Source organism: Eleutherodactylus coqui, chromosome 5 (genome assembly GCF_035609145.1).
Source record: "Eleutherodactylus coqui strain aEleCoq1 chromosome 5, aEleCoq1.hap1, whole genome shotgun sequence".
In the NCBI taxonomy this organism is placed as follows: domain Eukaryota; kingdom Metazoa; phylum Chordata; class Amphibia; order Anura; family Eleutherodactylidae; genus Eleutherodactylus; species Eleutherodactylus coqui.
This window is the reverse complement of record NC_089841.1, coordinates 115887216-115914778: the sequence shown is the minus strand read 5'-3', so window position 1 is coordinate 115914778 and position 27563 is coordinate 115887216. Positions and strand designations below refer to the sequence as shown.

Below are 27563 nucleotides of genomic sequence, written 5' to 3'. Positions count from 1 at the left end.
CGCTTTGAAGTATGCATAAACATGCACAGGACAGAGAAATGCATACTGATTAACTGCACATTAATGGAATTTTCTTCAAGTATGGTATTGAAGTAATATGTATGACACGAGTATTCATCGGTAATATGCATGAAAGATTAAGTTGAGCTTCTGAATTTTATACATTTCCTTCCAGAAACAGAAATTGTCACTTTCTTCTATAAGGAGCCAGGAATGAGAAGCTACATATGCTGTATATATGCAGAGTGAAGCAGCATTTGTTTCCATGTGTTATTTATGTTCCATGAGATTATAAAAGCTGATACACTTTCCCTCTCTCACAATTTATCGCCGCAAATCCATTTCAACTATCAACAATTTCAGGTGGTAGAAAGGCTTTAATCTTTACTGTTTAACCCCTTAGTGACCAAGCCTGTTTGCGCCTTAATGACCAGGCCAAATTTTGCAAATCTGACATGTGTCACTTTAACATGGAAAAACACCAGAAAGGTTTTGCATATCCAAGCGATTCTGACATTGTTTTTTCGCCACATGTTGTGCTTCATTTAGGCGGAAAAAATAGACCGATAGAAATTGTGTTTATTTATTAAAAGCGCCAAAATTGGGAAAATTTTGAAAAAATCGTCATTTTTTCACATTTACAACTGCAATATCTTAAATATGTGCAAACATAATATAGAAATTTTTGCTAAGATTTATATTTCCACCCGTTTACTTTATTTTGGGCGCACATTGGAAAAACTTTCGTTTTTTTTTAACTATTTAGGAGACGTACAAATTTAACATTACTTTTTAGCATTTTGAGGAACACTTTATTTTCCTATACCAAGCCGAGATTGGAAAGGCTCATGAGTGTCAGAATAATAGATACCCCCCCAAATGACCTCATTTTAAAAACTACACCCCTTAATGTATTCACTGAGGGGTGTCATGAGTATTTTGACCCCACAGTTTTTTTTCAGGAATTAATTCAATTTAGAGGAGAAAAAGTAAAATTTCATATTTTTGCAAATCTGTCATTTTAAAGACATATTTTTTTCCTATAGTTTACATGAAAATCAGGATTTACACCCCAAAATGGATACCCCTATTTCTGCCGTGTTCAGAAATATACCCATTGTGGCCCTATTGTTATATCTGAGTCCACAACGGGGCCCAAAATGAAAGGAGTAGTCAGTGTCTTTCAAAACAGAAATTTTGCTTGAAGTCCTTTTAGGCCCCATAGCACACATGTAGAGTTCTTGAGCGCCCAAAACCATAGAAAACCCCCACAAATGACCCCATTTTGAAAACTAGACCCCTTAAGGAATTTATCTAGGGGTGTACTGCATATTTTGACCCCACAGTTTTTGAATGAATTCAAACCAAGCAAAAGGAAAACATTGTGATTTTCGTTTTTTCGGCAATTCTGTCATTTTAAAAACAGCTTTTTTTGTACAGCACACATATGAAGGAAGACTTGCACCCAAAAATGGATACCCCTGTTTGTCCCGTGTTCAGAGACATACCCATTGTGGCCCTAATCTTATGTCTGGATACACAACGGAGCCCAAAATGAAAGGAGCGACCGGTGGCTTTCGGAACACAAATTTTGCTTGAAGTCCTTTTAGGCCCCATTGCCCACTTGTAGAGTTCTTGAGCGCCCAAAACCATAGAGAACCCCCACAAATGACCCCATTTTGAAAACTAGACTCCTTAACGAATTTATCTAGGGGTGTACTGCGCATTTTGACCCCACAGTTTTTGAATAAATTCAAGCAAAGCAAAAGGAAAAAATTTGGATTTTTGTTTTTTTGGCAATTCTGTCATTTTAAAAACAGCTTTTTTTGTACAGCACACATATGAAGGAAGACTTACACCCCAAAATGGATACCCCTGTTTGTGCTGTTTTCAGAAATATACCCATTGTGGCCCTAATCTTATGTCCGCATGCACAACGGGGCCCAAAATAAAAGGAGTAATCGGTGGCTTTCAGAACATAGATTTTGCTTGAAGTCCTTTTAGGCCCCATTGCCCACTTGTAGAGCTCTTGAGCGCCCAAAACCATATAGAACCCCCACAAATGACCCCATTTTGAAAACTAGACCCCTTAACGAATTTATCTAGGGATGTACTGCATATTTTGACCCCACAGTTTTTGAATAAATTTAAGCAAAGCAAAAGGAAAAAAATAGGATTTTCATTTTTTGGGCTATTGTGTCAATTTAAAAACAGTTTTTTTTGTACAGCACACATATAAATGAAGGCTTTCACCCCAAAATGGATACCCCTGTTTGTCCCGTGTTCAGAAACATACCCATTGTGGCCCTAATAGACTTACAGGACCCATGGCTAGGCCTACAATGAAAGGAATACCCGTTGGATTTCAGGATACCACTGAATAAATTCCAGGCCCCATTGCCCCCTTGTAGAGCCATTGAGCGGCCAAAACTATAAAGAACCCCCTCAAATGACCCCATTTTGAAAACTAGACCCCTTAACGAATTCATCTAGGGCTGTACTGCGTATTTTGACCCCACAGTATTTGAATGAATCTAAGCAAAGCAGAAGGAAAAAGTTACGATTTTCAATTTTTTTGGCAATTTTTTCAATTTAAAAACAGTTTTTTTGTACAGTGCACATAGGAATGAAGACGTTCACCCCAAAATGGATACCCCCGTTTGTCCCGAGTTCAGAAACATACCCATTGTGGCCCTAATCTACTTACAGGACGCATGGCAAGGCCTATAAAGGACGGAACACCTGTTGGATTTTAGGGCACAACTGAATAAATTCCAGGCCCCATTGCTTATTTGTACAGAATAAAGATTGACTCCCTAAAAATTCCCCCCCTCCCCCTCCGCGCCCTTTTTGGCGTTCGCAAATCTTAGATAAAAGTAAAAATGTGAAATGTGTAGTATTTCCGAAGACAGGGGTAATTACGGAGGCTGGTTGAATGGGCCCATGGGGCAATAAAACCGGGTATCCCCCCCCCCCCCCCCCCCTCCTCTCATGCTTTTTGGGGGTATTTCATGACCTCAGTGGCGGGTATGGGGTGTAAAAAGTGGCGTTCCGTGAGTCTCCGTAAGCTTGATGAGGTGCGGCGGTCTCACACAGAAGGCGCTCAACAAGGTGCTCCTGGAACTGCAGGAAAGCGAGCGTTCCCGGGGCTTCTTGTAAAATACGTATCACAGGTAGCGGTCTGAATAACGCCGGGCTCACGCGGGTGCAGGCGGAATCCGCTTGCGGAGGCCCACAGCGGATCCCATCTGTGAGCCCGGCTGTGACCCTGCGTACGGCTGCGTAATGTACTGCGCATAACTGCGTACTCACACAGGCGGTCATGCACAGTACACCTTTGTTTGTATTTCCCGCACCATCGCTTAGCGATGACGCGGGTACCCGCAGCCCGTATACAATGTAGTTGCGTATGGACTGCGGGTATATCCGCGACCATGGAGCACAATGGGCTCTATGTTGCCGATATCCGCAGTAAAATAGAACCTGCTGCGTTCTCTTTTCTGCGAGTGGATTACGCAATTCTGACCCGCTAATGTGAGCGGAATTGTGTAATCCAATGCGATTGATCTGCGTAATACCGTGGATCAGACGCATGTGGAATCCGTCATTCCTATCCGGTCATGTGAGACCGGCCTAAGGTAGATCGCTACCTTTTTATCACGTGACCGGGGACCGCTCAACGAGGCCACCCGTCACTGCTCCAGGCTCCCTGTGACCGTTGGTCGCTGGGAGCAAGGAGATTTTAAGTTTCCTGGGCTCCCTGACTCCTGCGCATGTGTCTGGCTTTTTGCCGGCAATCGCATGTGCAGAATCCTGGAAGGTCCACGGAGGAAGATCGCGTCGGGATTCAAATACGGAGGCCTCCGGTAAAAAGATTCATCTCCTCTCACCGATCGCATCAGTGAGGGGAGATGAAACTTCAAATTTTTTTTTAAACTTTTACGTGATCGCCATTATTGGATAACGGCGAACACGTGACCAGGAACCGCTCACTGCGGACCCCCATTAAATCTCCATGCTCTTGGCTACGTTTTGTAGCCAGGAGCAGGGAGAATTTAAATTATCCTGGCAATCCACAGCTTTTGCGCATGAGCCCGCCATTTTGGCGACGGGCGCGTGTGCAGAAGCTGTGGTAAGGTCCGCGGATAAATCTGGGGGCCTTAGGTACGTACTTTCATCCTCCCTCATGGATATGATCCATGAGGGGAGATGAAACGTACGCTTTTTAAACTTTTAAAAACTTTTTTAACTTTTTTTTTTTTTAACTTTTTTACACTTTTTTCTCACTTTACATGATCACTTTCATCCATTGGATGACAGTGATCATGTCCCCGGTATAATCTCTCTGCTCCTAGCTACACATGGCAGCCAGAAGCAGAGGGATTTTAAATTTCCCGGGGCTCGAGCCCGTCTGTTCACGCGCCCGATGTCAATCATCGGGCGCGCATGCGCAGACGGGGATTCGGGTCCCGGGACATCGGGACACCGCTGAGGACTGGGGGTGAGTATTTTCACCTCCCCTCATGGATCCGATCCATGAGGGGAGGTGAAACTGACTTTTTTTTTACTTTTTCGCGATCGCCGCTAACCATTGGATAACGGCGATCGCGGTACCGGGGACCGCTCACCGCAGTCCCCGCTGACATCTCCTGCCTCCCGGCTACCTACAGGAGCCGGGAGCCAGGAGATTTTAAATCTCCCGCGCCGCCGGGCCTTCTGCGCATGCGGCTGACGTAATGCCGCCTGGCGCGCATGCGCAGAAGACCGGCTTCGGGCCCCGGAGCGGCAGGAGAGCGGGGAGCAGCGTGCCGGACCTGGGTGAGTAATTTCAGCTGCTCCGATGGATCCGATCCATCAGAGCAGCTGAATCTTTAACTTTTATATACTTTTATTTACTTTTTTTGCGATCGGCGCTATCCATTGCATAGCGCCGATCGCAATGCCGGGGGGGGCTCCGAACAGCCCGGGATGACAGCTCCATGCTGTCAGCTACCTGCGGACACCGACAGCATGGAGCTGTCACGTCCACAGCCCGAGGGGCACTATTCTCTGCAGGAAGCATGTTTTTACGTCCTCAGAGAATAGAGCCCACTTCGGGAGGACGTAAAAACACTATGGGCTGGTCGTTAAGGGGTTAATATGATCTTGTAGAGGCTCGGTGACTCTGAAATAATGATGCTGTATAAAGAAATGTTTCCATACTGCAGATCATTATAAAGATCAGAGGCACAATTCTTTGAATTGACAATAGGCAGAACCACAAAACCAAATGTAATTATATACTTTCTTTTCTAGTATACTATGCATAAAAACATTACATGAAATTCCTCATGAATGTCAGGCTTGTTTTATAAACTGCCGCTGCACATTCCAGTTTTATATATAAACATATAAGAGGCAATACATTTAAATATCACGGCAGGGTAGGTGCATACATTTGCATCATTTGAGAAGAAAGTGTAATAAATAGGGAACGCGGTGCATTCTTCAAGGTAGGAGTTGTACTCTGACCAATAAATCACTCATTATGACTACAATAAAAACTATTTTAAGTGTCTCTCAGAAATCTCTGCTTATTCCTACAGCTCTAATAAAGTCTCAGCCCTACTTGTTACATCTGGCGGCTGGGCTAGATAATAACTAGAATTCTTATACTCAACCAATACACATATAAAAATAAGAACATATACAGAAATAATTCAGTGCTATAGCTATAGGGAGTACATAGGTAGCAGTTAAACCAGACCCCTACAGAGCAGAATATTATCACAGAACCCAAACAAATCATCGGTTCAAGAAAGACCAGGTATAAAAATGGGAAAGTATCACAGAAGATCAAATGCTTGCCATGAAGAATTAAAACATAACTTTTCATTTTAAAAAGATAAAATAATGAAACCCAATACATGTGATCAAGACCCTACAGCACAGCCAGCTAATGCACACCATGCCCCTGTCATTTACCCATGTTTTTTTTCTACCTCCTTGTTTAAAACTATTAAGTACAAAATAGAGGCATAAAAGGGTTAGGCTGGAGGTTAGAGTTGCACTTTTTTGGGTCCATGCTCCGTTGACTTAGGGCCACATTACAGTTCTATAAGGTCTAATAGTTTTTGAATGTATTGGGGGACAGATAGGGCAATCTGCCACAAAGACTGAGGTCCAACAGTGTGTTGTCTTCCTGGTGCTCCAGTTCAACACATTGCGGATCGGGTTCACAGATTAATGGGAGGGGCTGGTGACGATCCAGTGGTCATGGTGCACATTGGCACCAATGACCAAATTAGAGGTCAATGGAGGGCCCTCAAAAATTATTTCAAGGATCTATGCTCAGGGCGAGGACCTCCAAGAGAGTTTTCTCAGAAACATTACCTGTACCACGAGCCACACCAGAAAGGCAGTGGGAAATTAGAGAGGTAAACAAGTGGTTCCAGAGTTGATGTAGGAAGGAGGGGTTTGGGTTCCTGGAGAACTGGGTTGACTTTGCTGTCGGATACAGGCTCTACTGTAGGGACGGGCTGCATCTCAATGGGGAGGGTGCAGCTGTGCTGGGGGAGAAAATGGCTAGAAGGTTGGAGTGTTTAAACTAGAGAACGGGGGGGAGGGGGGGGGAGGACAACAAGAGCAATACGGGGAAGACCGTGTAGACAGTGACCTGGGACAGAGTGATGAGAATGGGGGGGGGGGGTCGAGTGGGGTGGGGTTAGTACAATTAGAACTGACAGAACAGCTAATAGGACTATCAGTAGCATAATTAATATGAATAACAATCACCGTATAAAAACTGTATGGCAACTAATGCAAGAAGTTTGATTAGTAAAGTGGGTGAGCTTGACGCGAGAATGTCTGATAATTACAATATAGTAGGAATAACGGAAACATGGCTTAGTGATAAGTGCGATTGGGCCGTGAATTTACAGGGTTATAATCTCTTCAGAAAACAGTGGGAAACAGAAAGCGGGAGAGATATTTCAGTATGTTAAATCCTACCTAATGCCGAGGCTACGAGAAGACATAGGTGTAGGAGATGAACACGTGGAATCTCTGTGGGTAGAAATACAGGGAAAGAAAAATAAAAAGAACCCTGATAGGAGTTTTCTATAGGCCACCAAAATGGATCGTACTCTGGTTGGGCCACCGTTGTTGGTGGGGGTGCCACAGGGTTCAATATTAGGCCCCATTCTGTTCATATATTCATCAATGACCTGATAGAGAAACTGCACAGTAAAATATCAATATTTGAAGACCATACGAAATTATACAAGATACTTAATACAAAGGAGGACAATATACGGCTGTAAAAGGACCTAGATAAGCTGGGGGCTTGGGTACTAAAATGGCAAATGAAGTTCAATATTAATAAATTAAGGTTATGCACATGGGTAGGAGAAACGTATGTCACCAATATACACTAAATGAAAAGCAAAATGGAAAAATACCTGGGGGTACTAGTTGACTGTAGACTTAACTGTAGCAATCAATGCCATTCAGCTGCTGCAAAAGCAAATAAAGTCTTGGGTGCATTAAAAGCGGTGTATGGGCGAGGCAGGGCTTTTTTCTTCCACTATATAAGGCACTTGTCAGGCCTCACATGGAATACTGTGTACAGTTCTGGACACTGGTGCTCAGGAAAGATGTTGCAGTGCTTGAGGGGGTTCAAAGAAGGGCAACCAAATTAATAAACAGAATGAGAGGACTGAAAAAAAGCCGATTAAGGGGCGACCAAATAACTGTGTATAAATACATTAGCGGACAATACAAGGATCTCTCCCATGAGCTGTTTATACTCCGGGCTGCGATGATAACAAGAGGGCATCCGCTACGTCTAGAGCAAAGAAGGTTTAATCACCAACATAGAAGGGGGTTCTTTACTGTAAGATCAGCTAAAAACTCTATGCCCTAGGTCATGGTGATGGCAAAATTGATAGAGGAGTTTAAGAAGGGACTAGACGTCTTTAGAGCACTATGATTTTACAGGATATAGACATTAGGTGACCAGTGGGGTTGTAGATGCAGGTCTTGGAGTCCGGTAGGAACTTTCAAACGATGATCCAGGGATTATTCTGACTGTCATTATGGGGTTGGGAAGGAATTTTTTCCTCCAAATGGGCTTAATTGGCTTCTGCCACATGGGTTTCTTTTTTGTCTTCCTCTGGATCAACAAGGGTGGGGTGGGGGGCTGCTGAAAACAGGCTGAACTAGATGGACATTGTCTTCTTTCAGCCTAACATACTATGGGTCTCTTTATTTTAGCTCTTTTTTTAAAAAAAAGGAATGTTTGAAATATCCATGACCAGCATGTGATCTTGTGACCTACACTGTGGGAGCAATACTACTGCAGAAAAAGTTCTGTAGCACATATAAAGACATAGGGGGAATTTAATAAGACCAAAGTTAAACACTGTTAAAATGATATTGTCATGAAAATGATGCCCTGTAAGCCACTACAAACATGCCGTAGACATGCAGAGATCTACCTTTATTTCTATTCGCATCCTTTTCACTATTGAGAAAATAAAGTTTAATTTGATATGCAAATGAGTTTGCAAATGCTGTGAGGGGTTCCCAATAGCACCAAGTGCTCTGCTTCTTCTGCATATTCCTGTCTAGCTACTCCCCCTTTTTTGTATATATGCATTCCAAACAACTACAGTAGGTATCTGAGCATAATCATGCCTAGCTTCTGTAGATTTTTAAAGAAAGTTGAAATTGGACAGATACTCCCTTCTTACTGGTCGGAATGTCTTCTCATTACATAATTCAGTGAGAAATCATGGACAACAAACAAGTGAAAAATTCACATGTCATAAAAGACATTGGTGTAAAGACAAACTAGAAATCTGATATTACAATAGAAATTAAAGGCTTGCCACAGGTTCAAATTTTTCTTAAAAAAAAACAAAAAAAACACGTTTTCCAAAAAGTAGAAAAGGGTCCAAAAAAATAAAAATAATTTATATCAGTTGGTATATATCAAAAATTATAATTCTGAAAATAATCTGTACAGAAAGATAAAAAGAAACAAACATCTAAAAAAAAAAAAACACATACAGAATTCTATTCTAGCGCAGATTAGTCCATCGCCCTAAGGCTTCAAACTATTTTACCAAATACAATCACAACATTGCAATGATTATTAATCTATGCTGTCATCGTATAAGTCAAAAGCACAATAAAGACAACACAGGTTTCTTCAGTTCTGCGAATAACTAGCAGGGCCTGGCCAGACTCAGTTTTTAAGTGTTTTGTTTATTCGTACTGGGGTTTTCAGCACTACTTTAGTGTTCTCATTAAATAATAATTTATAACTGCTGACAGCACACACAGAAGATTATGTAATGACAGTCGCTATCAAATACAAATATAAGATGAATATTATACATTTATGACTTTCCCATTATTGTGTTCAGAAAATGTGCTATAAGAAAACGCCAGGAGACAGACCAGAGTAGAATACTAATGAACACTGCCATGGATATAAAAAGATCTTTTTCATTGCATTTATAATACACATAAGGCTCATGAACTACACATTGTCAAAAAAAAAAAAAAATCAAGCCTCTAGAAGGCGTTGTTGGAATGGAATGAAACTTCATATGTGTTATTGTAACATTGATATAACTAAGTGATTACAATATCAGAGTACAAGAATAATTTATTGTGGAAAACTGAACACTTGAAGGGAGTATCTAGAACCCTGTTGGGCCACTTCTAGCTTGCATACAAGATGTGATATGGGCGAGCATTGAGGCATACAATATCCGTATAGCATTCCTGCGGTATTTAGGTCCACATTTGCTGTAATTGAGCTTCTAGATCGTGCAAACTCATAGGTTGTCAAGATGGCGTCCCAGATTATCTCATTCATGTTCTACGTGTGGTAAATATGGTGACCTGATAGGTGACGGAAGTGTGGCAATGTTGTGGAAGCATCCTGTGACCACCTTGGTGTATGCACTGAGTATTATCCTGCTGGATAAGGCCTCTTGGAAGCCTTGCCATGAGTGGCAAACATGTGGCAGGAGAATGTCCTGAACATATCACTGAGCTGTCATTGTTACTTGTACCACTACTAGGGCTGACTGTCATGAGGTGCCGCTCCAAAGCAAAGGCAACATTAAGGTGGTCACCCCTAGGTCTCCAGACATGAACATGGCCATCGACACTGCCCAAACAAAACCTAGATTCATCGCTGAAAGTAACCAGTTTCTACTCGATAGCAGTCCAGTTTCATAGTTCATGACACAACTGCAAACAGAGGCAATGGCAGTAGACATAATAGACACTAAGACCAAATTTTCTTCAGCTAAGCACCTGGAAGTGATTCCGACAGACACAGGGGCCTATAACAATGGTGGCACCTGTGTCTGGATGGTGGACAACAAAACAGTTGGAGCTGCTTGTGCTTGTCAGATGATCAGGCAATCCTCTGTACTGGTGGGCGTACTGAGTCTGCTCACCTTGTGTCATGCCCTCACGCATCCACTAGTCCCAACACTTCCTAACAGTCTAGCCAGAATGGCCCAGGTAGCAGGAAATTTGTCGATATGACTATCCAGCTTCTCATATTCCAATAATGCACCCCCTCTCAAACTCTGTTAACTGGGTGAAATCTCTCCGCTTGCATTGCAGGGGCATATCTAGTAGTCAACAAGCTGCACACACACACACACACAAAAAAAGGTTCACTAGACACAAGTGGCCTCTGAGAGCCTTTTTATAGGCCAAGGGTGGCAAGACCATTCATCTAATCTAAATCGCCACAACTCTAATCCTTTGCATATCTACCTGAGATGTAACTGCATGCGGAGTTTCGCAGCAAAACGACAAATCCTTCTAGGTGCAGGATTTACTTATCAAAATAAAATGCTCATCACTGGAACTGCAAGACAACATGTTTAGATAAGCTATCTGTTCATCGCATGGAGGCAATTAGAACATTTCAGATATTGCAATGAAAAAAGGTGTAAATGCTACAACAGTGTCTTATAGGTCACAGTCATTAAACTGAGGTTCATTACTCAAAGCCATTATAAGGAAAAAAAATACCTTTTTTACCATTCTGCCTGATACTATTACTAATACTCCACTGAATATTGGCATTAGATCCAAATCTGATACACAAAGAAATTTAGCAAGAATACTGGAAGTCCTGGCAGTACATTGGTGACCAGCAGAGGGTCATGGTTTTATATAACTGCATTTGAGAATTGTACTACATCAAGATTATTCACATGTATACTACTGATTCTCATGGGCCAGGTTCCAGCAACATTTTTTGTTATGGCAGACACAGCCCGAGGCTCTTCAAGAACTAGCATTTTTCAAAGATTTTAAGAACTCAACAACAAATTCTTAGCTAGCAACACTGAAAATAATGTTCTTTTTTTCTAGCCGTCTTTCTGCCTCCATCTCCTGTTCCGAAAGTCTGCTTATTTAAAAAAAAAAACCAACAACTAAGTATTAAGATTTAGCCCAACCCTTCCAGTCATCCATGTTCTCTTCTCTCCTACATGTTGAATTTGATGGACATATAGGGCATCGGCGTCTGATGTATAAAAGTTGTGTGTTTTTGTGCAATTGGGGATTTGTGCAAAACTTTACGACTTTTAGGCTGTGTTGCCTTATCCACTTTTGAAAATGTGGGTGGGGATTGTTGGGAGGGGAATTGGCCACCCCAGACCAACAAATTTATGTTTAATTTATGCTAGAAACAAGTCGGAGCTGCCATACATTTCTGTGTAGGTACATGAAGCTGCCAAGATGTGCCTATAACAAGAGCTATGTGGGAATGTTAAAGGCTCACTCACACAAACCTATTTATTCTATGTATTGCATGCATAATACGCAGCACTAAAAGCCCATTGATTTACTCACAGCCAGACAACAAGATATACATGGGAGCAGTGTACATACCTGTCCTGGGTTTATGCTGCTTGTGGCCCTGGCAGCATGGACCTGGTGAAAAGTTCCCTTTAATTGCACCACTTGTGTAGATAAAATGCATTCGGAAAGTATTTAGATCCTTTCCTCCTTTCACTTTTTTTTTTTTACATTTTGCTATATTGTGGTCTTGTGCAAAAAAATAATCTCTAAAACACTCAAGCCTATGAAAAACAAGATTCTCTGGTCTGATGAAACCAAGATTGAACTTTTTGGCCTCAATTGGAAAAGCTATATCTGGAGGAAACCAGGCGCTGCTCATCACATGCCCAATAACATTCCTACAATGAAGCATGGTGGCGGCAGCATCATACTGTGAAGTAATTTTTCAGTGGCTGGGAAAGGGAGACTGGTCGGTATTGATGGAAAACTGAACGGAACAAATTACAGAGCTATTCTTAATGAGAACCATATCCAGAGTGCAAGGGACCTCAGACTGAGCAGTAGGTTTACCTTCCAACAAGACAATGACCCCAAGCACACGGGAGTGGCTTAGGGACAACTTAGTGAATGTTCTTGTACAAGGAAAGACTAGAAGCAATGGGATGAAACTGAAAGGAACGAGACACAATTTAGATATTAGAAAAAAAACTTTCTGGCAGTTAGGGTGATCAATGAGTGGAACAGGTTACCACTGGAGTCGGTGAGTTCTCCTTCAATGGCAATATTTAAACAGAGACTGAACAGACATAGGTCTGGGATGATTTAGTAGTCCTGCACTGAGCAGGGCTTTGGACCAGATGACCCTGGAGGTCCCTTCCAACTCTACCATTCTATGATTTTATGAATAGACACTGCTTTGTGTGCCCTGCTGAAGTTGGCAGTGATCCAGAAGTTTGTCAGGGCTGATGTGTGAGAGGAAGGCTCCCGATAGTAAGCTACAGGATCTGCGAATTGTGGGGAGAGCTACAACGCTGACCAGGAGACACGCTCTATGCATGCTGGACATTACAGGAAAAAGTCTGCTGCAGCGTTCATTGCGGAAGTGATGCATGTAAACACAGGGGTAGAGCGGTATATGCACAGAAACACGGAAAATGGTCCAGAGTGGTTGACCCAAGGTACTTATATTTAATTTTCATCTGGCATTTTCAGAATTTCTGTTTTGTACCCAGAAAACCCGATTAAGAGCTGGAGAGATACAATTTTGATGACTTCCTTAAAGGCAATGTTATTGTTCAAATATCCTTGACTGCTTTCTTTCAAAAATAGCATCCTAGATATCCACAGGTTGTGTGAAGTGTTACAGCTCAGCCCTATTCACTTCAATACAGCCGAGGTGCAATACCAGACAAACCCTTCACCAATGTGGAGCGGTTTTTGGAAGAAAAACGTTTTTTTTTAAATCCTGGACAAGCCCTTTAAATGATCACTTAGCTTTCAGATCAGGTAAACATAAACTGGTATGATTACTGGTTTCAACATCACAGACCAGATTGTATTGACCATAGAGATAAAACTCACGTTTTCATTAAACAGCATAGTTAGTTCATGAGAAACGTTTGAGGAAATATTGTGTGTAAAACTTTAGAAACAAAGCAAAGCTATGAAGGAAACCACTTGACCTATATCTTATAACTTGAAGACAAGGTTCCAAAAAGGATTTGACTTAATTTTCAAGACACCATTAATATAGTTGCGACAGAAAGAAAATACTGCCACTCCCAGTGACATGAGATGATTTATTGCAGAATTATTAGAGCGTCAAGCAGTGAAGATGATTAATGGTGAAAAGTTCCATGGGTAAGTGCCCATTTAATACTGTAGCCTTGCACTTGAGTATCCTTAGCTTCAAAAGCAAAGAATTCCTTACTGATAGGGATAATTGCAGAAAACAATACAAGCAATAATGGAAGAGTCTGTTGGGAGCACTGATAAAGACCGCCAAAGAGTTCAACAGATATCAGATAAACTAGACATGGCAGTTTTTCAAGAAGGCTTCTGTCCCAATTTTCCGGATTCATAACAGAAAATCAAACAATTCATTTAATGTACATGTAGTAAGTGCAGCTTTGGTATACCCCTCTTCAATAGAATGCCAACCATCCTAAGCAGCCAATTTGAGGGTAAGAGAGTGTGTTTGTTTTTTTTTTGTTTTTTTTTTTTACACACTGTACAGCACAATTTTTGTAACCAATAAGCAGATAGGCGGCTTACAGTAACCTTACTGTGCTGAAATCACATATGATACCCGTTTTGTTTCTGCCACGTAAGGTTTTCCAGTTATGGAGAAGAATGTAATCTAATTGCTGTTGTACTTTATTTTTCGGAAACTTGCCTATGCAATGAATCCAGTCGGCTCGCCATTAACCTTGCTTAACAACAACAATAAAAAAAAAAAGTGATTTTGCACCTATTCCGCAATCACTGTTACACACCGCGCGCTGACTGAACACTATAAGGGTACATTTATGTAACATATAGGGTATGTTTCAACGTGGCGGAAACACTCATCCACCAGTTTGTTGTAATTAATTAACTGTGTTTACAGGTTAGACTGGGACTATTTTTTCTAAATTTAATAGTATGGCTGAGCGGCGCGGATGTCTGAACAACCCAGACAGTTTCTGCTATGTCTGCGGACAATCCACAACAAAGGCACAGCAGAGGAATAGAACATCCTTGGTAAAGTGTGACTATCACAAGTATCTAGGAATAAAGCTTGGTGACCAAGATAAGAAGTGGCACCGCACATCATCTGTGTGTCATGTAACACTCATCTCACACAGAGGCTGAAAGGCAAGCGCAGAATGTCATTCGCCATTCCAATGGTATGGCGAGAACAAAGAGACCACCATACTGACTGTTATTTCAGCATGACAAATACCAAAGGTTTCTCCAGTAAACAGAAAGATAACATTCTACAGCCAGATATACCTTCTGCATTAAAACCTGTGCCTCATGACTCCAGATTCCTGATCCAATAGGGGGGTTGCTATTAACCTCTGGCTGGGCAGAATCCCAAGTACTACTATGGTGGTCACTATTACTATTCAGGCCAATTTAGGGAACACTGTTACTACTTGGGTCCACTAACTATTGTGGTCACTATGGGGATCACTATTACTACTGGGGCTACTCAAGGGGTCACTATTAGGGTTCATGCCCATGGATTTAAGCGCAATTCAGTCATGCAAATGCAATATGTATTTGCGCGACCAAAAATTGCTTACGCCTGCGTTTTTCACCTGCTCTGGCGTGTTTTAATTGCACAAATACACTGCATGCAAAAAAAAAACGTAAAACTGGCTCATCAAAATGGTATGCAAATGAGCAGGTTTCCGGCATACTCAATGCGTATTTGTGCCCACGCATTTACTTCAATGACTTACTGCAATGTGTAATATGCTCCAACAAAGTCATGCTGTGTATTTTTTCATGTGATTGTACATCATGCGAAAAAAATACGCTCATGTGAACAAAACCCATTGAGATCAATGGGTTCTATTCACCGTGTATTACGTACACAAAACATCTCAGTCACTGAAGACCATCCAAAAGGAAGTACAATCCGAATAGGATGGCCAACTTTTGTGGGTTCTTACAGAGGGAAAGTAATGTTTCTTACAGGAGGAAGTCAAGATTCAAGTATCATTTTCCACCAAAAACAGTCGAATAGTAATATTACGGCGCGTCCAAACTGGTAACATAAAAACAGGAAATGATTTGTAACTTGAAAATGACACTTGCTACTATTATTTATTAGGCGAAATTAGGTTTGTTTAAAGGGAATCTCTCCCCTCTGAACAGCACCAAAAACTAACACCTCATTTACACGCAAAGACAATCTTTCAAACGAATGAAAGATTGACAGTTTTACCAATCGTTTTGTATAAACTGCTAATGGATACTAAATGTTCATTAGCAGTTTATTACCTTCATTTACATGCAAATGAGCCTCCAGCAGCTGTTTGCAAATCCTAGCATGTGGTCTGGACTTTGCACTCAGCTGCATTATCTTCGCATGGCCTACTATGTGCTGTCAGCTCAATACAAAGTAATCAGTTGCTCCCATGGAGAACACAGCCTGCGGTCCCTACTATCTCTCTTTGGCTGAACATAGGATTTTATGCTCACCTAAAAATAATCGTTCAGCTGAAGAGTGAAAGACGGAAGCGTTTACAACCAACGATTATCGCTCAAAAGCCATCGTTTGAACGTATTTTGAGCGATAATCCTTGCGTGTAAATGGGGCCTAAGTTCTGGTGCTGTTCGGGGACACGAGGGGCAGCTGGGCATGTATTATACTCACCCCGCATCCAGTTTTACACTAGGGAAGTCCAAGCACAGTCTGAAAACCTCATTCTTCAGACTGCTGTGCGTGTGAACTTCCACAGAAGTCTATGGGAGTACGTGCGCACAGTGGTCTGAAGAGAGTCAGACTTCACCAGGAATGGGGGAATGGGTGAGTATTAAAAATACATCCCCCGGATCTTCATCACATCCCCCGGAGCTTCATCACCTCCCCCGACCGGCACCAAAACCTAATTTACAGCGCCGTTGTGCAGTGACAGGTTCCCTTTAAAGGCATCCGTCTCCATGATGGATCCTCTAAAATTAGAACTAAACTTTATACACTATATTGTCATAATTACTAAATCACAAAACATTGCCACTGCTTTTGTCTCTGCTCAACAAAAAAAAGCCGTTTTGAGACTGAATTTGTACTTCAAAATATAAAGCAATTTTAATCATCCAACAAAACAAATTCTTGGCTAACGCTGAGGATAATTTCATCTCATCCTTAAGCTCATATTGCAAGGACGGATTCTGCTAACGGGACTGAATAGTAAGACTAGCTAATGGGATGATTTTTCTTTATACAGTGTACAGCTTTGAGCAAATCTGGAAAAGAATTACGACATGTGCAACATTATTTTATAGAGCCTATTTCATGCACAGCTTTCTAAATTGCTTAAGTGAAAAACGAGCATGGAAAATTTCTCTTATGTTCATAAAGAAAGCTGTCATTATATTATGCTGCTCGAATTCGGTGAAAACCGTAATTGGAAATGGAAATCAAAAGTATACTTCATGTAAACATACCAGGATTGTACTCCCTAATAATAGGTATTATTCAGACCTAAAAGATATAAACCTATGTGATAAACGTATATAAATGCAGAATAGCATTGCAATTAACTGGTAACAGATAGAAAGCAACTGGGCTTTGCACATTACAAGCATGCAGTGCCAACAAGTGGAAATAAAAGTACAGACTTATGAAAGCTGAAGACACATAGCACAGAACAATGAATTGACAGTCAAAAAACTTCTAAGAATGTCTTCAAAATTGTCACTCAAGACGTCGTTTAAATAAAGGTATCATAAACGTGTTCTGTGGTAAGGGTGGGAATGTGCTGTGTTACATCCTTGTATAATGTCAATTTTATTCCTTTACATAACTGTAAACCATGGTCAGAATTGTTTGTTGACTGTTTAAGGTCAACATGGCTCAAATTAACCCTTTGCAATCCAATTTTTGATTCAGGGTTTCCTAGGGGGCTTTCACTTTCTGCCATTTTACAATGGCGCCATCTGCTGGCTAGAGTATGTGACATGTCAGAAGCCCCCCCCTACAACAGAGCGGCCAGTAATATACAGTAAGAACACCCTGCCGGATGTCTTCCGACATCGGAGCTGTACAGGCTTCAATCAGAATGTTGTAAGACATTAGACAGTGGATTGGAAAGTGTTAATAGCTGTATTTATACAGTACAAACCATATTTAGGCACGCCCAAATTTCTAATAATTTATTAGGTTTTCATAAAATCGAAAAGGTCGCAGAAGTGCCTTCAACGACCATGACACAAAAAAATAAATAAAATTAGCATCTCACAAGAATTGAGCCACAAAACCCATAACTATATAGCAATAAGTGTAAGCGATAATAGTTCTACTTGCTCATTGATCAAGCCTGCATAGCATTCTATGCTTAGTTTACGGTTAGGCAGCCTAAAACAAGCATATTTCATTAAAATCACAGTTTCAATCTTCTACTGTAACTTCTCCCCTTCTTTAGCTGATGGACATGAATCTCATTATTTATTTTAACTTTAATGGATACCTTTCATGCTAGGATAAGAAATGGGAAAAGAACATTAGGTTATATGTGCCCATTTCTCTTCAACAAAACAGTGCGCCTGTCATTATTCACAGAAAATGTATCCCCAAAGGCAATTCTCGCTACATTCCCAAGCTATGTGAAAGCAAGCGCAGTGGATTAGTTAAATTATTTTGACATATGGCAGCAACCCGCAATCAAAAGCCATAGGTGCACAACATTGAAAAAATACATTAGCATCTCTATTGATAATCATGACAAAGAAAAATGAAATAATTGTAAAAACAACGGCGATTGTGTGCCGATTGGGTGAGCAGCATCCATAAAGAGAAGTGGTTTATTCTTCTGAGCAACTGCTAGCATCTCCCACACTCTAATTATGCAGCGTCGTGTGAAGAATTACAATTTACTATGCAGGTTATTAGTTATTGTAGATTTCAGAAAGTGAATAAACCTTTTGTTTGACTGTTCATGTTAATTTTATTCAATAACTGACTATTTGATACAATGTGAAAAGAAGGCTACTTAATGTACTCTCTCTATACATTTGTGTAAACAGGTTTCAAAACTCGTTGGTCCGTATGCAACAATGAATTTGTGCCTTTCACTTAAACAGTATTGCATCTGTAGAGAGGCATTTATTAACGATTTGCTCCAGGATTAGTGCCATTTATGTAATGTGGTGGATGTGACACTAAAAAGGACATCTGTCAGCATATTTTCAGATTCTAAAAGTGGTAGAGAAAACACATTGACATGGAGGATAAGCTAACATATCTCCCTCATTGCTCTGGCTAGAACAGTTAACCTACTATCAATGTTCGATTTTGCCACGTGCCATCTATAAATGAGTCTATAACAGTCCGATTGGTGGTCACTTATTAATTTGTGAAAGTATTTGCTTTCTATTTTGCCTTTGCCCTGCCCATTTCCGGACTCCACTTTAGGATGGCGGTCTACCCTGCCAGGGATCTGTGTTATCATGCAGAATGAATTCTGCCAGGCCTGACCTCACTTTTCTGCAGCCAGACTTCTGTTTATCAGAGACTACTCCAGGGAAGTGACCTGAAGGTTGTTTGCACAAAATCCCTTAGATTTCTGCACTTTGGCTTAGCCTTGGCAAATCCATTGGTAACATAGTGGGTCCAAGCACCCAATACCAGGGCCAAACCGTTAAATAACTATGCAAATACTTTGTATTACTTCTTTTGTGATCAGGAGTGACAGCATTAGTTATCTAGTCAATTCTCATTCACAGCTCAGTCTACTATTCGGATGGCTGTGGAGATGAAAATGACCAATGTTCCCTGCTTTTTGCAGTGTCTACACAAAAGCTTGCTTTGAGGATTTACTTTCTGGTAAGACTAATCTTTAAATTAGACATTGTAGAGTCTGAAATAACAGATCTCAGATTGGTTGCAACGAGTAAAAAGCCCACTTTATCTATAAATTCAATGTACAGCTATATATTTTTAATTAAAAGGTCTACATTAGAAAAAACATAATACCGTTATAGCAAAAATAAATCCTAATGTAATAGAAATTCATTAGAAGGCAATGTTTTATAGATCACATATTTACAGCAAGTCTTGCACTCTTTGGACACCGTGCATCATTTGTATTAAGGATATTCAGTAGCATTTCTCAATAGAGGATCACACGATAAAATTAAAGTTAAAACCAAATCTGATACAGTGATTCATCGCTCAAGCAGCTTCTGTTTTCTAGCTGTACAAACCAATATTTTGTCTTCATGAAAATCAAGTCTGCTGGGAGGCAGAAGTGCCTCTGGTAGGTTGTGTAGAGCTTGTAAGAAATTGTATGTGAAAGCACTCTATGGACAAGAAAAATAAACTACCCAAATCATGGAAACATTTAACTGTTCCAGAACCACACAGTAAGGGTATATTCAGAGGCAGCGAATACGCTGGAAAATGTGCAGCAGGATACAGTAGCAGTATAGTGGATGAGATTGTAACAACTCTCATGCAATGTGTAGCAGAGAAGCATCCACACTGAAATGGACATGCCATGTGTATTCTAAATCTGCAGCATGGCAATTCTTTGGGAGTTTTCACCGCGCATTCCAACCCTTAAGGTGATGATAGCAGCAAATACACAACAGCCATAAATAAAAGAAATAAAAAAAAAAAAAAAAGGGATTTTTTTGCACATTCTCTTACAATTCCACAGTGCTCGTTTCTGTCCAGGTTATGCTGTGTGGACACATTTAACCCTTTCCAATCCAATTTGTATCCTGGTTTTCCTAGGGGGCTTACTCTTTTTCTGTCAGTATACAACGGCGCTATATGCTGGCTAAAGTCAGTATTGCATGAGGTGACACGTTGAATAGGCTCCGACAGCAGAGATGCTGGCAATATACAGTAAGAGAACCCTGGCAGATGTCTTCCAACATCGGAGCTGTAGAGCCTTAAATCATAATGTCTTTAGAGGGCAGACAGTGGATTAGAAAGGGTTAAAGAGAACCCATCAGATATTATAAGCCCCATAAACTAAGGTTATGGGCACATAGATCAGGGGGAGCTAAATTTTGGGATGTGACTTTCATACTCCCTTACCTCCCCACTTTCTTGTTATCAAACATGAAAGCCAGTGCTTGGTACATTGAGAGGATTCTCTCTCTTCATTGTGTGCGCACACACTGTCCTCTCATTATAAATAAAGCGGGAACAGGGAGGCAGGCGAGTGTGAAAGTCACATTCCCAGAGCCAGCACCCCCTGCCCTATGAGCCCATAACTTTAGTTTATAGGGCATGTAGAATATGACAGGTGCCTTTTAAAAACAAATCTAGAATATTTATTTTTCAATAAAAGCGGTTGTCTCAAAGACAACCCTAGTCCATATGCCCCTTCAGGGCATGCATACACGATAATGGAGGGGGTCTTCGGCTCTGGACTCCTCTTGATGAGCCGGAACAGAGAGCTGCTGTGTCTCCTGTTTTGTAGAACATCATCTGTTAAATTACGAGGAGGGCCATTCATCTATATGGAAATGGACAATGTGTAATATCACATTTTCTTTACGCTTTTCTTAATACAGTACATACATTTATTCCAGCACCTTCAACTGGAAACCCTCAAAATACATACACCAAGAATAGTATTACAGGAACCAAAATCCTACTTCTTACGCACTATAGATTGGAGGATAGATCATTACTGGCTACTCTATGAATTTGAAGTACATTTTTGTTTAACTTCTGTATTTATTAAAACTATGGTTTAAACAAAAGGCCTTTGGCTTTTTGATACATTTCTCTTAACCCAAAGGAATTGCTGCATACGCCTGAACAATGGTTTTCTAATTGTACATGTAGGTGACCTGGTATTAAATTGACAGTTTTGTAGACTTGTGACTTAGTTGAACATTCTGTAGTGTTTGATGGTAAGGTCACCTTATGTCTGTATGACCTTCTCTGATAATTATGAGTGGTGCGGTTTTGTATCCTTTTGTGGTCTTTACAGACTAGTTTTAAATACAGTAACAGAATGAAATATATATTAAAAAGCATAATCTGTCAATTTCTTGTTCCATATATGGGGTAAAGACATTGCCCCTATACTACCGATGTTTAATATTCAGTTCTCAACGAATGCTGAAAAAAAAACAGTTAGAGGGGTTGTCCGAGTTGTAGTCTATTGGTAAAACCCCTTCCGCATGCAGTAACATAACAAATTAGACATATACTCAACTCTCCCCACTCCTACTTGCAGTACTGCTCCAGGTCTCCCCTTTGATGTCAGGTTTGCAGGCTGCCCCAGCCTGTTTACGGGACATATCAGGTACTGCAACCAATGACGGAGCACAGCACTCAATCACGGAGCTCTGTTATTGGCTGCAGTGCCTGTGATGTCCCATAAACAGGGAGGGAATGCAGCCTGTAAACAAACACGGGCGCGGAGGACAGAGCAAAGGTGCGGGACACACATGTGAGCATATGTTATGTGACGGCATACAGAAGGGGTTTTATGAATAAGCTACAACTTGAACAATCCCTTTAATGCCAGAATTTTTAAATTATATCTATATACAGGTAAACAAACTGGAGAGCTCAACAATTGGGATTAATTATAAGGAAACCAAAGCAAATGCTACATGCAGAGTCTAATAAGAAAAACTCCATTGCTTTTAATTTAGTCATATTAAACCCCTTCATTTTTCCACCCCCACTTTCAAACAGTCTTAACTTTTTAATTTTCCGGCAACATATAAAAAATGACAGGTTGTTTGTTGCGGGATGAATGGTATTTTTCAATGGTACCATTTAATGAACAATATGCTGTATTTTTCGGACCATAAGACGCTTCTAAGGTTCTAGTATTAAAAGAGCAAGAACAAATATTTTAAACCAGATGTTTACAAGAGAAGACATCTGCAGCTGACACACCGTTATGGGGATATTTGCAGCCGACATTCTGATATAGGAACACGGTAGCCTTTACTATAGTGCAAAATATATGTAGATATTAAGGGGGGAAAGGAGTATTTGTACCATCAAAATTACAGAGATTGTCTCTTTTATAACTTGCCAGTCTATTAACAATATGGAACAGCAGTATACGGTCAGGAGAACTTGTACTTATAACGGCTGCTTCCTATTGTTATGTACATAGGCAAGGTGGCCAATTAAGGAATGCTGTGGGGCAAGAGAGAAAAACGTGGGACTGATTGTAGATTGACAGAGAGCAGAGCCAATTTTATGCCCCTCGGTGTAGTCCTGGGAATATCAGAAGTAGGATTAAAAGAATACATGGAAATGAAGTGGCATATTTTAGTGCAGAAACCCCTCCTAACTCTCCATCCTTCACCATGAAAATGACAGCAGCAAGGCAACAAAACTCTCTGAAGACTCCAATTAAAGAGAACAGACTCCCTCCTCCAAGTCTCACACAGTGAGAGAGAGATAAGAACTCTCTCAGAAGAGGACTGCTCAGCCATAAAACCTCTGCTGCTTTCCCTTCCTCCCAGAAAGAGAACAGATAAATAACTTTTTAAAGGTACATTCAGAAGATAAGAGGCACAGAGATTTCATCTCCATTTTTCGCAGATAAAATGATCATCTTCTAGTCAGAAAAATACGGTAATGTACTGGAAAACTTAAAAACCTCTAATGGGGTGAAATGGGGATGTTTCTACAGTGTCCAAGATGCAGTAAACATGACACATATAACATTTCTAGAGTTTTATGTTGTACTACAGCGATACCTTAATATACAATATTTTCGGGACAATCTTTTTATGTTGAAAAAATTGTAGGTTGAAGCCATAACTCTAACGGGTAATTAGAGAAATTACTCTAAATTGGTAATTGGTTCTGAAGCCTCCAAATTATCAGCCAACTGTAATACAAATATGAAAAAAAATTCTACAAATAACTAATACAGATAAGCAAGTCCTTAGACAAAAAGTAAGAAAGAGTAGCTGGAAGATGCAAATAGCTTTCTATATAGAGGACAGGGGCTTCTTAACCCCTTAAGGACCAGGCTGTTTCGTGTCCTAAAGAACCAGACACTTTTTAGGGATTTACCCATGTGGTGGTTTAACTGCCCTATTTTTTTTTTCCTTCAGCTACCAAAATTATTTTTGCTGCATTTTGTTTTCCATGACATATAGGGCTATTTTTTTAAATATCTTTTTCATTGACTTTTTCCCGTGTTTTAGCTTTATTGGGGGTAAAAAGCTAAAAAAAAAGAAAAGTTTTAATATTTATAGTTTTTTTTTAATTAGTACATTTACGTTAAAATAAAGTATGGGAGTGGGTTCCTCATTTTGTTTCGGACGTTTTGATATATATGTATGTTTTTGGATTACAGTGCACATAAGGTGATGGTTTTGGTTGACGTCGGCTTTAGGTTATTTTCTTTTTTATATATATATATTTTTTTTATTTTGTAATTTTGTTTTAACTTATTTATGTAATTATTTTTTCTTTACAATCTATGTCCCCCATCTCATATAAGATGTCTGGGGAACATTCACATGTTTTTTTTTGTTCCTTTTTTTTTTAACACTTTTCCACTGTAGCTGGGACATCCATAGGAGTCCCAGTTGCAGGGAAAAACATCCCCTGTAGTGACAATAGTGACAGAGCTTATCAGGGTCTTCTGGGACCCTGTAGCTCTGCTGTGCCAGGGGATCCCAGCGGTCATGTGACCACCAACTCATGTAGTGGAAGTTATACTTCCACTCTTTAGTACATAGCATTCATTGAGCGCTGTGTACTAGAGAAAGGAGAAGGCAGAAGGGGTTAAAAACCACTTCCACCTTCTCCTTCGGGTTCTCAACTGTGACTAACAGCTGACAACCAGTCCTGCTTCTGATAGGTTTCAGAAGCAGGAGCTTTAATCCCCAGAACTAAGCGCCATAAATTTACTGTGCTTGGTCCTTAATGGGTTAAGGATTCTGTATAGTACACACAGTGTTCCCAAAAAATAACATGGAGCTGCCCTCATTTGGTATCCAAAAGGAGCTGCCCATACTGGCACAGATAGTCAGCAGCACAATACATGTAGTAATGTATTATACTATAGAGAAGCACTACAAGACAGCCAATCAATTAATGCGCTTCAGTAATACCGTAGTTTTCCCAGTGAAATGTTCATTGGCAGGATTTTCCAGAAAAGTTCATGAGCTACTTATCCAACTGTCTGTGACATTGTATGTCAAGTCAGGTTTCGACAAACAATGGCTTTTTAAAAGACTATGTATGTTAAAAGCAATGTAATATGAGGGCACTTACGGGATCATAGAACTTCAAAAAAAAAAAAAAGCTTTCTGTTGCCATCTTTTGACTCCCGTAACTATTTTACAGTCAACTCACCAGTGTGAGGGCTTCATAGAATGGTAGAGTTGGAAGGGACCTACAGGGTCATTGGGTCCAACCCCCTGCTCAGTGCAGGATTCAGTCATAGAATCAGAGAAGGGTAGAGGGAATCAGAGAAGGGTAGAGGGAATCAGAGAAGGGTAGAGGGAATCAGAGAAGGGTAGAGGGAATCAGAGAAGGGTAGAGGGAATCAGAGAAGGGTAGAGGGAATCAGAGAAGGGTAGAGGGAATCAGAGAAGGGTAGAGGGAATCAGAGAAGGGTAGAGGGAATCAGAGAAGGGTAGAGGGAATCAGAGAAGGGTAGAGGGAATCAGAGAAGGGTAGAGGGAATCAGAGAAGGGTAGAGGGAATCAGAGAAGGGTAGAGGGAATCAGAGAAGGGTAGAGGGAATCAGAGAAGGGTAGAGGGAATCAGAGAAGGGTAGAGGGAATCAGAGAAGGGTAGAGGGAATCAGAGAAGGGTAGAGGGAATCAGAGAAGGGTAGAGGGAATCAGAGAAGGGTAGAGGGAATCAGAGAAGGGTAGAGGGAATCAGAGAAGGGTAGAGGGAATCAGAGAAGGGTAGAGGGAATCAGAGAAGGGTAGAGGGAATCAGAGAAGGGTAGAGGGAATCAGAGAAGGGTAGAGGCTTGTTTTTTTGTGGGGCAAATTGTTGTTACTATTACTACCATTTTAGACAACATTTAGACCTTTGCTATACAACTTTTTCAGTGAGACAGTGTGACGAAAAAAATGCAATTTTAGCATTGCATATTTTTATTTTCTGAGGGTGTTTACCATGCAGAATTAATAATGTAATATAAGATGTAATAAATTGCATCTTAATAAATCAGGCACAACAATGCCATTTTTTTCCTTTTAATGCAACGAATGGGATAATATGTTTTTTAAACTATATTTTTAATTTTACTAATTAAAAAAACTATTCATCTAATTTCTTTTTTAGTCAGTACAGGGAACTTCAACTAGTGATGGTCTGATTGCACGTAAAATATACTGCAAAACTTAAGTATTGCAGTATATTGTAGATGTACAGGCAGGGCTTAGTAGGAAGACATCCATGTCAGGCCATGGTAACTGGAAGGCTGTTTGGTAGACAGAAGGAGCCCCTCCCTCTGTCGGGCCATTTACATGCCATTGATAGTAATGACATGCAAATATTTGGGCAAGATCTAATATATGGTAGCTTGGCCTATATCAAAAAGCACAAACGTTTAACACAAATTGTAGTCCAGTATGGTTATTTTTGTTCTGTTTTTCTTTTTTTTTTTAATTGTAATTTTTATTAGTTTTTGTTTGAGAACCTTTGTTTTTTTGAGAACCTGGATTACAGAAAATAAAGGGAAACAAATACAAGTAAACTACAGAAACCATCTAGACAAAAATAAGAATCCATATAATGTTTCAAGATAAATTATACATAAAGGGGGAAGAGACTTTGCAAAACAATGTAACTGTGGCAATGATCTGTTTGATACAAGTAAATTCTAGCATAACAAATACCGTGTTAATGCCCAGCCCAATAAAATAAAGTCATATCAAGCTTTACAATATTTTAACTTCATTAACAGTAGCTACAATCACATTATTCACACTACTGCACTACATTTCCCAGGGGCTTCCTGATAGCCTAGCTACTAACTTTATAAATGTATTTGTAGAAGAGACTTAACTCAGCAACATACTCTGGAGGAGTCTTTAGAATACATGAACATTGCTTGAATGGTAGTTCATCATCAGTAGAACCGCCAGTGGCATTCAACTGATTAAACTCTCTACAGCGTAGTCTCGCGTTGCCAGCGAGAATTATTAATCTGTCTGATTTGATAAATTTGTTATAAAATGTTGCATAACAAATTCTACAGAAAAGACAGCAGAAAGATGACTTGAGGGGAGCGGAGATTAGAAAAAAAACTAAAAAAAAAACAAAAGGCAAAATTACAGACTCTGTATTGTACTTTTTTATAGCTGCTATAATAAGAGTTAAAGAGTTTCCTTTACAGACAAGAAACCAAGAGGCCCCTAGTGTGCTATAAATGTTAAGAGGTCCAATTAAGTAGTGGACTCAAGAGATCAAGTGTTAAATGAATTGGGCACAGTGTAGTTTCAGCAGGCATTTCTCTATAAAATTACTTCATCAGCTGTCAGGCCTGTCTTTCTGTTTTGCTTTAATGAAGCATTACTGTACAGAGAAAATCATAACTCTTGAAGATGGAGGTGATAATAAAAGAAAACAACGGAATAACAGCCTAAACTGTAAAGAAATGGTAACCATGCCTATGAAAACTGGAATATCCATCAAAAGAGAAAATAGCTTTATCTAGCCATCCAGGATAAACCAAGCCAAAAGGATTTAAAATAGGAGGTGATTATATATACAAGCATTCTTATAATTTCTAGGAAAAGAAAACATTGATATTTGATCTATGGGGTGGAAGGGAAACTTAAATTAAGCATATTTCCTAAAAACATTAAAAGAAGGTAATCAACGCAATAGTCTTTCAGTCATAAATCTTCATAAGATTAATACCTGTGTATACAGTTTTTAGACTCCAGATAGGCCATGCCGGAAGCAGCATCCAAGGAAAACTTCACAAGCTGTTTCGTTTTCATCTCGTCTTTCCGCTTTCTTAAAAAGGTCAAAAAATCACCACCTGAGAAAACAGACAAAAGGACAGTGTGACCTAAAAACATACAAGAACTCCACTGAA

The 27563-nt window shown here is 40.2% G+C and overlaps 1 protein-coding gene across 1 annotated transcript in view; it reads right to left on the bottom strand.

The window, feature by feature from the left end:
• The window catches only part of FER (FER tyrosine kinase), a 202114-nt gene that overhangs the window by 20820 nt on the left and 153731 nt on the right, over nt 1-27563 (bottom strand). Inside the window, exon 18 of the mRNA XM_066603044.1 lies at nt 27383-27506. Coding sequence (XP_066459141.1) covers nt 27383-27506 — 124 coding nt within the window. The remainder of the gene's footprint in view (nt 1-27382; nt 27507-27563) is intronic.